Source organism: Barbus barbus (genome assembly GCF_936440315.1).
Source record: "Barbus barbus genome assembly, chromosome: 28".
Classification (NCBI taxonomy): Eukaryota; Metazoa; Chordata; class Actinopteri; order Cypriniformes; family Cyprinidae; genus Barbus; species Barbus barbus.
In genome coordinates, this window is record NC_136756.1 from 24791432 (window position 1) to 24808248 (window position 16817).

Below are 16817 nucleotides of genomic sequence, written 5' to 3' on the forward strand. Positions count from 1 at the left end.
CTTTAGGTTATGATTCAAAGTAGTATTTAATTAAACCTATTGCATCACTATATAAGGAAGTGATAGGATTGTCACTGGTGCCCCCTTAAAAATAGGTGCATGACTTCATTTTCCTACAAATAGGAACTGTTTGTTTGTTGGATCTGCAACTGCTTTAATTTCTCTATGACCACAAATGAAACTGATACAGTGTACGTATCAGCATATGAATGTTTAACTGTTCAAATTCAAAACCGAAACAAACATTATGAATATTACAGAGATACAGAGTAACAGTTTCACATTTGCTTAGATTTAATCATCTTAAGGACCATCAACAACTTCGGAACAATCTAGAAAATAAAAATTAAACTCACAGTTGAGGTCTATATTGTTTTGTAAAAAGAGGGACAACAGTGACACTTTTTAAGTTATTGAATATAGCACCAGTTATTCGTAAACTAGATTATACACTTTATAGGCTTGCTTACTATTATTTAACACTTAAAAGATTGATTTGTGAATTCATCAAATTAAATGCATGACTGTAATTGAATGAAACTAAAGTTAGAGTTCATAGATGAGCTAATAGATCACTGATGATCGAGTTTGATTAACTCACTAGTGATCTTTTCAAATTGCTTACAGAGACCTGAGAGATTAGCTCTTAGGCGTGTGTGTGTGTATTTCCGCTATAAATATTATTTAAATATGATCTGTGACAAGTGCTGTTACAATAAAACACATCTGGATAGAGTAGGCTGACCACCTTCTGGAGAAGAAATCATTCTGCATGTTCTTTCATCATCGATACTGACTTACTGCTGCCCCCTACAAGTACTCAAGGGTACATGACAAAGAAAGGGGAACAAATGTATTTCAGCAAAACATGATTAGTACACCAACAATAATTTTACAAGACAATATATACCTCACCAATGGTAAACGTTTCTAATGTTATTTAATGATGCATATACACGAGACCCCTTACAAAATACACACGTTTGAGCAAATAATTACATATTTACCACATCACACCATCATGTAAAAATAAGGTTGTGAAATGAAAGCATAAAAAGTATACAAACGATTCTCACCTTTTTAATTTTCGCCAGATGCCGTTAACAATTCGTCCCCGGCCTATGGAACCCCCCTCGCCCTCCTCAGATTCATCACCAAACACCAATGACTTGTACATAAGGGTACTGTCATTTTAGACGCGTCCAAAACTGTTGCAACAGAGATGGAAATACAATTTTTAAATACATGAATTATGTTTCCATCTTTGTTGCCACAGTTTTATTAGTGCCTTTTTCTGGTCTAAAGAAGGGGGTGTCCCAACACTTTTGTCCTTGTAGTGTCTATACAAGTCATTGGTGTTTGGTGATGTGTTTTTGGCTCAAGGTCTGCATATAAAGTCACACCAGAGGTGTTCAGCTGGGATAAGGACTTGGCTTTCTGCAGACCAGTCAAGTTCTTCCACACTGACTCAATCAATCATGTTTTTCTGTCGTGTTAGAATAGAAAAGGGTCCAAACTGTTGCTATAAAATTAGAAGCACACAGTTCCCTAGAATATCATTATATGCTTTAACATTAAGATTTGTTCTCATAGAAATTAGTCAAACATGTCAAACACATGTCTCGTAGTCAAACATGTTCATTAGAAGGGGGTGACCCAATACTTTTGGCAATATAGTGTATCTATATAGCTATATCTATCTTACCTAAACAACTAGAAAAAAAAAATGAATCAGTGCCACCTTTACTTTCAGGAGTTAGCCTCAAAGTACATTTTCAGTCATTTCTAGCACAAACGTCTTGGTTAGTCAGTACTGCATGTACTGAATGTTAGATTAGGAAATCTAACATTCCAACAGAGCTTTACAATGTTAATTCCAAAAATAAATAAATAATGCATTACAGGTCTAAAGAAAAACAGCTTATAAAACATGAATATTAACACAGCCATCGTAGAGTTTCCATAGAACATTTATTTCCCGCATGAGAAAATACTGTTTGAGACAGGTTATTTGGTGGGTAGGTAAAATCTGCAATTTGTACAAGCTTAAAATTTCTTAGAGGGTCCATCTTATAAACAGTGAACAAAAGCTCCACAACTTTCTACAATAAATACAACGTTCTGTGCTTGATGGTGAAAAGGTAATAACAGCAAGTGTAAAACATGTCGTCATCATCACCATCCCTCAAACATTTCACCTCGAAATCTTAAAAAGAACTAAACCAGGATCTGAAAGCACATGTGAAGTTAGATCTTAAAAGCCTATGCAATAGTTTATCATCTTAAATAAGAGATCTGCTTTCCATCTTGAACCAATATAATTTAATTCCTTTACGGTCCATAAATAAATTACTTTTTTGTATCAAAAATGAGAATATATATTTACCATAGACAACCGTGAGTCGGTACATATACACATACACGATCGTATGCTGTTAATGTACATGTATATGAACACGCTCACACCATCCGATATCAAAGACAAGCAGGATAAACTATGTAGGATTCATCTGAAAATCTTTTTACACGTATATACACAACCTTCATTTCTTCATTCCTCCAGGCAATTTATTTCACAATAAACAAAAGAAAAAAATTAAATTAGATACAATATGATAAAAAAAAAACATACTTATATACACAAGTGTCTTTACAATATACAATAAGTGGTTTGTAAAACTTTAAAAAGTAAAAAGCTATCTTAAGAAAATGGCAGTGATTCATTCAAACGTTTATATTCTTTAAGTTCATTCATTTAAAATTAATTTTTCAGAAATTAATTGCTCTGAATGTACCCAAACGCTAAAACTCTGAGTCTCTTGGCGGGCTGTCTACACCACATAGTCTCTTCTGAGTCTATGTGGTTTAGACTCGTCTTCACCATAAAGTGACACCTCATAAAAACTAGTTATCGGTAGAAGCCACTGTACTTTCCTGTCCTGACTCTGAAATGACTGAGAGGGTTGTGTCATGAACACATGGATAAACTAAACTGAACTGAATGGCCCTCAGCCTCCCTTTGAAAGCCCATGTGAGTGGTACGTTAAGACAGATGCGGTTGGCGTTTCTGTTCTACATGTAGTTGGAGCCGACAAAACCATTATCTCCTCGAACTCGGCTCAAGTGCATCATAGCTCGGTCGTAGGCCACCTGCACGGACTTCCGGATACTGGTCTTCTTGCCCTCCATCATTCGCAGTTTATCAGCCGTATCATCAACGCCAAGAGGGATCACTTTATCTCGTGGCAGCCACTGCCTGCAGAGACAAACGTAAGAACAGAAAACTCGCTGTCAGTTCGTTCTGAAAGCTTTAAAGGCAGCAGATACTTACCATGGATATTTGAAAATGCAAAGTCTGGAGGATAAAGCTGAAGGAAAACAAAAGTAAATCCCCAGTGCTGTGCTCACCATGTGCGTTTGTTGTCGAAGAAGAGAACCAGGAAGAGTTTCTCGCCGGCTTCTTCCTGTTTCTGCTCACCAAGGCGCAGCACGTCAAGCGGAGGCACAGGAATGGGAACTCCATTATGCAGAAGACCCTCCTGAGGCATGTCTGGATCTATGATCTACAAAATAAGAGCAATTCAAACCATTCATTTAACCTCTGAATGTCAGTGGTTTGCTTTAACTCTGTTCACAACCCAAAAAACAGACTATTTGGTGAGGAAAAAAATATATAGGGTGCATGAGAAGTTGAGTGAGTGATTAGTAATATTATCCAAAAAGAACATTTGTCATAGAAGTGAAGCAAATTTTGATTCAATTTTTAAATAACATGGACTAATGCAGGGTTTTTCCAAACTGTGATTTGTGAGTTAACAAAAGGTGGTAATAATTAAATAATAAAAAATGTAAATTAAAATTATTTTAATAAAATAAAAATGATTTAAAATATAATAATCAAAACAAAACACTTACGAAACAATTTATATATTTTATATGCTGATGGAACTGCAGAGGGTTCATGAGTTGATAAAATGCTTATAATAAAAATGCTAAACTAATTTTACTAAATTACTCAATTTTACTGCTAATAACATTGTTAGATTTGTTTTTGTTGTTATTAAATTAAATAACATGAATAAATAATAAAAGCAATGCAAAACAAATTTAAATACTTTGTTTACCAGTGAATGCGAGTTGACAATTCTAATAATTAAAGCATAAAAATATAAATGTACCATCATTTATTTCAATGAAACAAAAACAAATGACAATATAATAAATAGCAATCAAAATAAAACATGAAAAGAATTGTCATGTGACCATTTACTAGAGAACTGAATACGCTGTTAAATGACTACCAAAAAAGACTTTTCCAAAAGACCTTATTACATTTTTGTCCTTATTAATCGTATGCGTAACCAAAAATAATTGAACCAACGTGTTGTATTCACGTAATATGAATGTAGATCGCCCTCTCTCACCAGAGCAGGGTAGGACGGATATCCTCTGCTTTTGGCCCACACCAAATCCAGAGGTTCAGGTTCAGGCGCATCCCCGTTTGACAGAACATCTGCATAGAACAAGGATTGTAGTATCTACTTGTGCACAAAAAAAAATTAAATATATTGAGATTTAATAGGGATTAATTTCTTACCAGTCCCAGTGTAGTCAGAGTCTCCGTTAACGGTTTCTAAGAAAGGGACTTTGGACAAAGCAGGTTTCCCTCGGCTCTTTTTAGGGGGCGAGACACTGAAAGCAACAGAAATGATCAGTTAACTGCACATGTGAGCTATATGATGCAGAGAGGTTTCAGTCTTTCGTTTTTCCTCTTACAGTTCTCTGAGAGTCGGAGATGAGCTGTATTCTGAGTCAGAGCCGCCATCTATGTGCTTTCTGAATCCATTGGTGAGAGCTAAAAAAAAAAAAAAAAAAAATAGAGAAAGGTTTCATTAGTATAAAGTATTATCCATACCACAATTGCGGTGGTCATGAAAAACAAGACTGTCCATGCTTTGTGAAATGCAGTTATCCCTCCTATGACTTCACTCAGTTATGGAAACTGTGATACAATAGCGAGTTTGTAATGGTTATGATGCCGCAACCATAAGCACATTTACATATTGTTTAAAGCACATAAAAACCCACAGGGGTGACAGCAGTTATTTTACAAGTAAATAAGGTCACAAAAATCATGGTACCCTTCAAGTAAACCTATCACCAAATCATTTAAAATGCATCATGTAAAGCAGTTGTTTTCTTTACCAGGCTCTAGAGTGAGTCGAGGGGGAGTTCTCTCACGCTCTGGACTACAGCTGCGGCTTCTTGCTCTCTGTTTGGCTGGGGTTGATATGGGCGGAGGTGTTGAAGGTTTTGGCTGGACTGAAGTTTCAGTCTTGACGGTGGCGGTGCAGTTGGGTGTGCGTGCAGGTTCTGGGTCAGCACTGGCAGCCTCCTCCCTGCTTCCATTCTGCATCTGATTGTCTCTCTCACGCTGGAGCTTTGCTCCATTTTTTGCTTTTTTGAAAAGGACGGACGTCCGCCGGCCGACCCCTCCTGTGGCAGGCCGGGTCGGCGACTCTGTGGAGGAGAGGCCGTTGATCAGCTTGTTTTCGGGCGGGCGGTCCTCAGGTTTGGTGCAGCTGTTCACAGGTGCGGCGTCTGAATCGGCCTCTTGGCTCTCGCTGATGAGTTTGAGGCGCTTAGGTGGGCATGGGGACGTCCTGGGGTCGGATGTCATGGGTCGGAGGGTTGGCGGTTCTTGGTGGGTGTCTGCTGGTGGAGGGGACAAAGCCAGGCCTGTGGGTTCCAGCATGGGTGGGGGGGTTGATTTACAGTCATCTAGATGAAGAACAACAACCACGTTACAAAAAAATCTGGAATCAGACTGGCATTGCTTAATGAGAAATCAAAAATTTTGCTGAAGGGATGGTTCTGGTTCCGATTCTGATTCCACTTTACGATTTCTAATAACACACCCAAGTACACATTAGTAAAAGTTAATTATAAATTAGACATTATCAAAGCAACAACTTGCGAATTTTGAGTAAAGGCCTGTTCGCATCAAGGATGGTAACTACACCAATAATTATAAAGTTATAGTTCATTCTAAATTTAAAAAAAGCAACCCACAATTATAACATGAGCTATGTTTCCATCCAAAGATGAAAATTTAACTTATGCGCAAAACTGGAACACTGCATAAAACATTCGCGAATACAGCACTGTTTCCATCCAACGATCCAAAGAGAACAAAATCGTCACTTCCTGATAAACTGGCACTAAATATCACTAAGAAAAGTAGGAGAAGCCACTGAATTGAATAATTTTCATATATGATAAAAGACTTGCACCTCAGAGCGAGCAGATGCTGTCATTAATAATAAATAAATGCTGTCATTGCTTTCTGAGATGGATGCCAGCTGTTTGGGAACGCAGTCGTGTAAGACAACTATACAGAAATACTTTGATGATAGAATTTGCTCAAGCATTTCAGAACGATCAAAAAAACATTTCAGATGCTGTGCAACGAGATCGGTCCGCTGGTTAGTCAAGTTATCCCGTCCCATTGTGCAAAGCAACATGACTTTTGATGCGCATAGTGGAAATTATTTGGTAAATGTGTTTCCATCGTAGTTTATTCACATTTTTCCTTATCGGATTAAACGTTTATCCAACTACCAAAATATTTTTTTTCCAAGGCAGATATACAACACTCTTGACAGCCAATCAGAATTGCATCCTTGAGCATTTAAAGTGGTAGATGACAAAACTACAGCGCGTACTTATAATAAAAGTTATCATGCATAGGTGGGATGCTAATATAGTTACTGTTATGTAGATTTTGATTTGAATGGTGCTTAAGTCAGTCAAGAACAGTTTAGTGAGTACATTTATTTGAATCAGAGTTCAAGAATAGTTTGTGACTATTTTTAATCCATTTATAAAAATTGAGATATAACCGAAGTAGTATGTGATACTACTGCATATGTGTCCAGAATGAATGCTGTTGTTTCTCCAAAGTATCCAGAGATATGATTGTTTAATTAAAAATTTATGTCAAACTTTATTTTAAACGGAACACTTGCATTGATGAATTGGTTACAGTCATAACATGCATTTAGAAAATGTTGAATATACATTTCATGCCAACTTTAAAAAGAATGCAGACATTCAAATACCGTTAACAGAACTGCATGTCATGAAAAACATTTGGTTCTAGTAGTTTAAAAAAACTGATCTGGAATTCTGGAACATTAACTGAAATGAATCGGTTCTTGATTCCCAACCATAGTCAAGTCTGACCTTTATCTGACGATGACAGGTTATGTTCACCATCCATCTCCTTGTCTTCATCCTCCTCCTCGCCTTCCTCTTTGAGGTCTCCATTGAGCATGTGCGAGTTCCGCGACTGCTGTTTATAGCGGATGTTGTTGATTTCTCGCCGGAGCAGGCGTATACGGCGTGTGCGTGCACCACTCGAGCGCATGGACGTCACCACATCCAATTTATCTAGCAGCTCCCTCAACTGGTTTTCCGTCGTCATGTGCAATCGATTATCAGGGTCTAGCAGCGTGTCGACTACACACACACAACAAATCCAATCATTAGTAACAAAGAACAAAAGGTAAACGTAATGCCATTGGCATCTTGGAAAAATAACTTAAAAGGTTCAAGCTAAATGATGTCACGTTACAATAAAAGTCAAGAAATCCCACCCAATTGTAGGCACTTTACCACTGCCAACATGTTACTGTTGGCATTTAGTTTTATATGATTTCTTGTTAACTACTCACCATCTTCCAAAGTGCAGCGGTAGTAGTCATTTTTATGTGGCGATTCTGCCAGGTGCATGCCCGTGTCCAGGTCAAAGCCTGTGTTTTGGGCTTGTCTCTGAGCGTGCCTCAGGATAGCGCCCCCTAGGTCCCTCAGGCGTATTGCAGCTTGGTAAAACACAGTGTCTTTAGCATTATAAAGCAGGCAGTTATTGATCATGAGGTTGAAATCAGCCTCAAGGTCAGTGACGGAGCGATATTTATGAGCCTCCAATTTGGATTTTATGGTGGAGAAGTCCATGGGGTGCGTGATAAACTCCAGGTAATCTGGGACCTGAGAACCCAAGAGCACAGTTTCTGTGTGACTGAAACTTCAATATGAAGTTAGATTCAATATGAAGAGCAGATTTGCGGTTTATAAAGCTTAAAGTGTCCCATTATGGATTTTTGAAAATGACCGTTCATGCAGTGTGTAGCACAGCTCTAAGTGAATAAAAACATCCTGCAAAGTTTTAAATCTGAAAGTGCACCGTGTATAAGGTCATTGTCTCTCAAAAGAAAGAGTCGACTCTGAATCGTTGAAATGAGTCGTTTTTTAAAACGAATCCCAAGCTGTTTCATGTTGAAGTAAACATGAAACATTAGCATATTGCCCACCCACTTGTTGGTCTTTTTGCATTGGTCTGAATAAAAATGCAAATTCATTCTTTGCCACTAGGTGCCACTTTTGGAGCGGTAAAAATAGCTGTTTCCCTGGTAACGCTGTACACAAAGCAGCACTGGCTCACAAACACTGCTTTATCAGGCATTACAGACAAGATGAAATGAAAATGAGACCAATCTTATGAGGTTCCATTTGTGCCAAAAAGAGTTGACTGCTTTGTACTATACATTTGTCTTTGTCTACAGTCATTGCCTACTTGTTCAGTTAAATCAGTATATGTTGGTGTGTATGCCGTCTGTTGACGTCGTCTTAATCTGTCGTCCTGCCTGCTTTTTCTCTGTTGTTTTTAACTGTCGTCTTATGTCGTCCTAACAGTCATCTTATTCTGTCGTCCTTAATGTAGTCTTGTTTTGTCAGCATAACCTTCATCAGCGCGGTAAAGTTAGTTTCAAATTTCATATTCGACTAGGCTGCTTTAGGGACCGTCTGCAAATTCACCTCACAGTACAAAACGAAGTCCAACAATTCATTCAAATGAATGTTTACAGGATAATGGTAAACGCCTAGTGGGCAAAATGGCTAAATATATTTTGCCAATATCTCGCCTTATACTTTCTACATCTCCCTTACTGTCTGTACAGTACACAAATATTTTCATGAAAAAAATTAGACTACTGTATTTTTTCCTTGATGTTACAAAAGGTTGTAGGTTATAGAAGACTGACTTACTACAGGTGAAATTTTGCCAATACCTGCTTTACTGGACGTACAGTGCACAAATGTTTAGAAAAAAAACACTGTAATTCACTAAAAAGGCTTTTTCATGTTCCAAATGTTGTTGTATGTACCTTGTTACAAAACTTACTACAGGTGAGAGTTTGCCAATATCTCCCTTACTGTATGTATAGTGCACATTAGTTTAAAAATTAAGTAAAAAATTACAGTAATTTACCAAAAGGTTTTTTTCATGTTCCAAAGGTTGTAGTATGTTCCCTGATACAAGACTGACTTACTACATTTGAGATGTTGCCAATACCTCCCGTCATATATGTACACAATATTTTCATATAAATTACTGTAGTACAACCTTTAGAACACGAAACAAAAAACCTATTGGTAAATTACTTGTGGGCAAAACTGACTAAACATAATACAACCTTTGGAACATAATAAAACCCTTTTGGTGAATAACTGAAGGTTTTTTTTCTAAAACTGTTTGTGTACTGTACATACAGTAATGGAGATATTGGCAAACTCTCACCTGTAGTAAGTCAGTCTTGCAAATAAGAAAACACTACAACTTTTTTCTAAAAATATTTGTGCACTGTGCATTTATACAAACTGTAAACCCTTTTGGTAAATTACAGTAGTTTTTTTCTAAGAATATTTGTGTACTGTATGTACAGTAAGGGAGGTATTGGCAAAATCTCACCTGTAGTAAGCCAGTCTCGTAACTATGAATGTACTACAACCTTTGGAACATAAAAAAACATTTTGGTGAATAACAGTATTTTTTTCTGAACATATTTGTGCACGTACAGAATAAGATGACAGTTAGGACAACAGAACAGGACGTCAGAACAGGACGACAGTAAAAACAACAGAGAAAAAGCAGGCAGGACGACAGATTAAGACGACGTCAACAGACAGCATACACACCAACATATACTGATTTAACTGAACAAGTAGGCAATGACTGTAGACAAAGACAAATGTATAGTACAAAGCAGTCGACTCATTTTTGGCACAAATGGAACCTCATACAATCGGACCAATCACCGCAGATTAGCATCATGCAAAGGAGGGGTTTGGAAAAATGAATCGTTGAAAGAATACCCATAATAGAGGCACTTCAATGGATCAATTCATTTTTAAAGCTGTTATATTGGCCAATATGCAAAAAAACGACCTGTGCCACATATTAATCGATAATGACTTGACACGTTTACATTACTGTTCAAATGTTTGTATATTTCAAATAAATGCTGTTTTTTTGGACTTTCTATTCATCAAATAATCCTGAAAAATATATTAAGGTTTTCATATAAATATTAAGCAGCACAACTGTTTTCAACATTAATAATAAGAAACGTTATTTAAGCAGCAAATCAGCATATTAGAATGATTTCTGAAGGATCGTGTGACAATGAAGACTGGAGTACTGGCTACTGAAAATTCTCTTTTAGTTAATATTTCACAATATTACAGCTTATACTATATTTTGGATCAAATAAAGGCAGTCTTTGTGAACATAAGAGACTTCTTTCGCAAAGTTTTGAACAGTGTGTATGAATGTACATAAAATAGACACACCTCTTTCAAGTTGACAGGCTGTGCAAATATTTCTGCATTATCTTTCTCCTGAAGCTGTTCTAAAGTGGATCGTAACAGTACCAGGACCGGAGTTAACTGATGCTCAGTCACAGCCTGGTGAATCTTTACCTACAGAAGCAACACATGGTTATATGGTGAGACACCTGACAAATTCTTATATGGTCAAGGTGACAAAAATCAGATGTTTTTATTTTTTTATAAAGTCATGGGTCATATTTCTTCATGAAAATGACAGTTCTGTGGCTTTTAGTCCATGTCTGCAAGCTTTGAGGTCATCAATATGTAGTTCTAAATGCTGACAAAACTAAATTTGAGCAAATTTAAATTTATTTAAAATCCTTAGTCTTCCAGAAAACTTGGACAAAAAAAAAAAAAAAAGGAATGACTTGTTTTTCCATGCACAGGCATATACATTTCTGTCCAATAAAATGTTCCTTTGAATGTGAACATTCCTTCCCCGTAAATTATATTAACATTAAAACAGCAAGTAGCAAATCATAGTTTGTCAGTATGTTCAGTTGCACTAGCTGCACTTTCCCAACCACCAATTAGTTGCAAAGGAAGTGGCAGAAATGTATTCACGTTAAAAATTCATGTCATCACTTTCATTCATAGTACAAGATGTCACATGTGGTTTTGCCCGGCTGAAAAAGCAGCCAAGCCAAATCTGAAGAAATGACTAAGCCCAATTTCACACGCAATATTTGCCAAATCAAGTCATAGCCCGATTCTTATGCTCGCTTTGCAGCATAACGGCTACAGCAGGCTTGTGCTGCACTTTCACAATGACAGAATTTCTGCTGCTCAACAGAGCTTCAGCTCTATACAAAATAGAAAAAAAAATATTTCTGGGTTAAAAAATTGAGTATTCTCTTTGATAACAGCTATAAATCATGAAGTGATTATTGGGAGTAAGCAATTGAAAAGCAGTTTTCAAAACCAATTGAGAACTAGCACAAACTTGATCCTCACAAATTCTAATTTTCATGAGGAGGGGTGTTACATTTACACCCGAATGGTAATTTACATGAACCAAATTGTATATATTAACTGCTTATTCGATTAAAAACAACGCGTTTGTGCTGCTTGCACCAAGCCAGACAGGCATCTTTTTTCATTCATTTGTTTACTTCAGTGTTTTATGTTGCTTCATAAAAGCCTATATTGCATTGATCTTGTTCATTAATAGTTTAATGGTGCATTTTCTGTTCAGCTTGCTACATGGGGCAAAAATAGGTTCAGCACATGGGTTTTATGCTGGAGGCTGTAAATATGAATGCATAAACACTTCTGGTTCAAGATAAACTTTGTTGTCTTTATTATGCAAGAATACACAGTAATCATATGTAACATTTCAGTATGTTACCTGCTCTCTCTTTAGTTTCTCTCTCTTGCGAATGAGCTCGATCAGGAGTCGCGCTCGCTCCAGATCGTGACGAAGCTTCTGCCAGTATTTCAGCTCTTCTCTCACAGCATTCAGCTCATCTGGCTCCGCCTACACACAGTTTATAACAGTCAATAACATGCACACAAAGTATGATACTGTAGTTGTACATAAGGCTTATGTCTACAAAATTAAAATATCCTTAAACACTGACCTGCTCTGCACTCCTCTGACCCTGCAGATGTGAATGCAAGCGACGAATGAGAGGCACTCCGTTGCGCGACTGACGCTTAAGTAACCAATAGTTGTGAAGTCTCTGCATGAACTGATTCTTCTTCTGTATGATCACATCTTTAGAAATTTTGTTCAATCTGTAAAATAGAGCAGCAAAATAATTACACACATATATATATATATATATATATATATATATATATATATATATATATATATATATATATATATATATATATATACACACACACACATACACACACATATACATACACACACACACATATAGACAGACACAATTACATAGATATATATAAATATATAACATATTAATATACTTATTAAATGACTATTGCGCAGACATTTCTATCATATATATATATATATATATTAGTTATTCGTATTATATATTTAAAATGTATTTGTATGTGCATATATATATATATATATATATATATATATATATATATATATATGCGCACATACAAATACATTTTAAATATATAATACGAATAACTAATATATATATAAATAAATACATAAAATACATACAAATACATTTTAAATATATAATTTTTTTTTTTTTTTTTAAATGTTAAATATAATATAAAATGTGATATACTTTATAATACGATTACCTGTGAGTAGGTATTTCTGGGACAGTGACCAAAGGCGTTGTGACTTTTTTCAACACCTCTTCTTTCTTTCCTTTCTTCTGCTGTTGCTTAGAATCCAGTTTATTGCTTCGTTTCTGCTTCTTAAGCTGTGGCGTTTGCGTGTAGGAACTGCGACCCCTGTTAGCCCGACACCCCAAAACCCTCCCCCCGGTCTCTTCATCATCTGAACCGTCCTTCACAGGCGGAGAGTGCGCCTCACAAAACGCAGTCTTTTTCACCGAAAACGTAGTCCCATTCACAGTAGTCTCTCTGACTGGCTCTATTTTCATAAAGAGTCCCGCTCTCTGCGCACAGGTTACATGGAAAGCCGTGTAACAGTTGGCCTTGTGGCACTGAATGGATGCTCCGCAACCTTTCTGCTTGCACAGGTAACACGTTAGCTTCCACCTAGCTGGTGGAATGTTGTCCACGCCCTCGATGGGCTCAAGGAAGACCGTGTTGGCAAAACACACCTCCGGGATCCAAATAGCGCAAACCACATGTGCCCATCGCCCATCACTGGTCTGTTTAAACGCTCCGCCCCGATTCGGGCAAAGCACACAGTCCACGGGGCGAGAGGGCGACTGCAGGCAACAGCGGCAGAGCCACTGGCCCTCAGGGATGTAGGGAACGCCGTAACACTCCTGGTGCACAGCCAGGTTGCAGATGTCACAAAACAGGATGACGTTACTGTTGAGACATTCGTCGTCGAGGCACACGCAGCAGAAGGCGTCTTCATCGATGATGCTCTGCGAGGGCGCTTGGCTTCGAGACTCCAAGAACGACTCTTTTTCTAGACGATCTATCAGGAGTTCGAAAGTGTCAGGTGACACTTGCGGATGGCCCTCCGATGCTCGTCTTTCGTTCAGCAGCTCCAGCCAGGCCATGTCCTCCTCATCCATGTCATACTCCGCATCCGTTTCCATCTCTTCACTGGACTTCTCAATGTAACGGTAGTACGCCGAAGGGCGAGGAGGTGCCTCGACCGGTGCATAAGACTCTTGTTCTCTGAAAGTGGGTTTGGGTAAGGTGCCATGGTGGCTGTTCACGCTCGAATGCATCTGAGATTGTCCATGAGCGTTGGAGCAGTGGTTTTGTGATGAAGACGATGACAACTGCTTCACATCTTTCTTTTTCCCTCTATGGGCCACCGTTCGTCGCGGGGAGCTGACGGCGGTGGTCACCGTTGACTGCTCGCTGTTCTCTTTATTACTGTTGCACTCTGCAATGTCCTGAGCTGTCATCTCATCTTCAGTGATCACCATCAAGGGGTCAAAGATGCTGATCCGATGCAGTCTTCCATCAAGGTCCACCTCCACGATCTTCTGAGCCTGGGCGTATGTTAGGGTTTCTCTGGAGGGTGAAACCTTCAGCCGGTAGGGAGAGAGTGAGCGTGGCTGTGACGCCCCTCTACCTGCTGAACCTGTGTCCGCGGCATCACTTTGGGCCCCGGCCAGGCCTCCCCTCCGTCGTGGTTTTCTCATGGGGACTCACACCACGCTGCCCCTTTGTACCTTGACCTATGTGGACAAAAGAGAAAAAGAACAAGCATAAGATTCCTAACTGATTTACAAAACACAAAGATACCAATGTGCCACTGTCCTTGCCAAATAATCAACACTAAGAAGTTTTCACATCACCCATGTTCGACGGAGTCATGTATCTGTAAATAATGTGCAAACTCATTTCCTGGAAGTGGTCACAACCCGCATCATGACATGCTGGTGATTTTTTTTTTCATTGTATATGTATGGCTTTAAACAACACTGTAGTGTTTTGTATAAATATAAATAAATAATACAAATAACAATAATAAACATATAAAACAAAAATAAAAAAGGCTATTAGGCCTCATAATAATTATTGTTAAATGCAATATTGATTTGTGTGCAGATTCACCCCTTTTTGTTATTTTATTATACCACCTTTATATTTTTACTTATTTTATTGTTTGCACAACTTAATAGTAAATTATGATGTCTATTTTAATTATGCTAATATGCATTATTGCATTGTTATATATTAAAATGTATATATTATTGTTTACGGTGTTGAGAGTTGCTGAAATCGCGTTTGGTCTCATACTGTATCGCGTATCTTGTCAGTGTGTGCACTTGCTTGGCCATTTTTAGTGATTAATAGGAAAGTGGGTTCAGCTGAATTCTAGTAGTGACTTATTAGATATGTATAAAAAAGGTTATTATACCGCGGCAGCCCTCGTGTGAAGACCAAAGAGTGTAAAGACCATCGACTCTACCGGGCTAGGACACCGGCAAAGGATAGAAGTATTGCTTTTTATTTTTTTCCCTTTTTACGTTTACTATTGAAATGTTGTTGTATGCATTTGTCAATTTTATTTAAAAATAAATGTTATATTTGTACTTTTTCTTATTTGGATAAAAGCGTCTGCTAAATGACTAAAAGTAAAGTAAAATTATACAAAATTGAATATTTACATAATAGAATACTACATTTACAAATTAAAATCAACATTACAAAATCAATGTGACTGCAGTGTTTTGTATAAATGTAAAAGCATAGTTTTTTTAGTTATATATATATATATATATATATATAAATAAAAGTTACATAATAGAATAAATAATTCTACAGAAAAATTTAACGAAATATTCCAAGTGTTCAGCACCAAAACAGTAACATGTTTACAAGTTAGTTCGAACATCAACTATCAAGTGAGATTAATATGTAAAAGTACAAATCCATACATTTGTATATGAAATTAGTGTATTGGTATGTAAATGTATCCATTGCTAGTTTAATTAAGTACGAACATTCGATTACACAAACTCACTGGAAGGATTAAGTTCAAGTTACAGTGTTTTTATTTTTGTTGTCCAATGGGCGGGACTTTTGATCTCAAGGCCTCAAGCAGTTCGCCCTCTTACGGTCAACGCTAAAACCACTTTTAAATCGTAATACAGAGTCACACCGAAGTAATACATTCGTATCAACTACCTTAAACACTTCAGGGGGGTATACTGCGAAACTTTAAGTGGAGTTTTGGGGAATTTGTCACTAAAGTGAAACGACCACAAGAGGCTGAGAAGTTTATCAACCTCTCGTACTTAGACAACCAATCACAGCCGTCCACCCTCTCCGTCTAGCCAATCACCGGCGAGAAAAAGTATCACACAGGATAATAGTTAGGTTGCGCGTCCTCGATTCGAGAACGAAACGTCAGCCATATTTACAGTCCAACAGAACTTCAGATTCAGCTAAGTTTCCCTAGAACCCCTTTACACAAAAATAAACAATGACAACACCGCTACCTCTTCAAATCATAAAACCGTTGCTCTCGGACGGCGTTTATACGAATATGCTCGCTGATAAACGCCGAGGCGATCGAAACGCCGAGGCTGCTAAAGCTGGCGGGCTAGTTAGCCACTCTAGCCCGGGTAAACATCACAGAAACGCCGCGTGCGGTATCCAAGCAGCCAGCCGAGCAAAGCGACCGTTGACATTCACCTCACAACTTAAATAGGCGACAAACATATAAAACACATTAAAAACCAGACAATTTACCGTATTTTCCGACCACAACTTCGGTGGAGAGGCAGAAGCTTTTTGCGAAGGCTGTTTAAGCTGGTGGCTTGGCCGAAAAGCCGGTAAAAATGCGCCGATAAAATGTCTCCCGTCTCTCAATCTTCCATAGTTTCCTCCTGCAAATGTCTTCTGCGCACTCATGAATTTAGATTCATTTCCAGCATTTTAACTTCTCGTCGACTCGGAGTTATATTAGACGGGAGCAGCAAAGCTAGCTGGCTATTTTCAGCTTCGACTACAACCACCGCTGCCTGGTTCGATAGTTA

At 37.8% G+C, this 16817-nt stretch overlaps 1 protein-coding gene across 1 annotated transcript; it reads right to left on the minus strand.

Moving 5' to 3' along the window:
* Window positions 1-1951: 1951 nt before the first annotated feature.
* LOC306848686 (bromodomain and PHD finger-containing protein 3-like) lies at window positions 1952-16814 on the minus strand. Its single transcript, XM_079383380.1, has 13 exons — window positions 16531-16814; window positions 12970-14507; window positions 12312-12468; window positions 12080-12208; window positions 10693-10821; window positions 7737-8049; window positions 7246-7521; window positions 5206-5781; window positions 4777-4855; window positions 4598-4692; window positions 4425-4513; window positions 3409-3563; window positions 1952-3256 (listed from the first exon to the last, which is right to left on the minus strand). The coding sequence occupies exons 2-13, from the start codon at window positions 14469-14471 to the stop codon at window positions 3073-3075; spliced, it is 3684 nt and encodes a 1227-aa protein (XP_079239506.1). The 5' UTR covers window positions 14472-14507; window positions 16531-16814; the 3' UTR covers window positions 1952-3072.
* Between the last annotated feature and the right edge of the window lie 3 nt (window positions 16815-16817).

What these genes read in the sequence shown, in the direction of transcription:
- LOC306848686 (XM_079383380.1), bottom strand. Translation starts at nt 14,471, where the DNA reads ATGAGAAAACCACGACGGAGGGGAGGCCTGGCCGGGGCCCAAAGTGAT. An exon ending in GTCAGAGGAGTGCAGAGCAG is followed by an intron (nt 12,209 to 12,311) that starts GTCAGTGTTTAA and finishes AACTGTGTGTAG; the next exon opens with GCGGAGCCAGATGAGCTGAA. An exon ending in TTCGACAACAAACGCACATG is followed by an intron (nt 3,257 to 3,408) that starts GTGAGCACAGCA and finishes TTGTCTCTGCAG; the next exon opens with GCAGTGGCTGCCACGAGATA.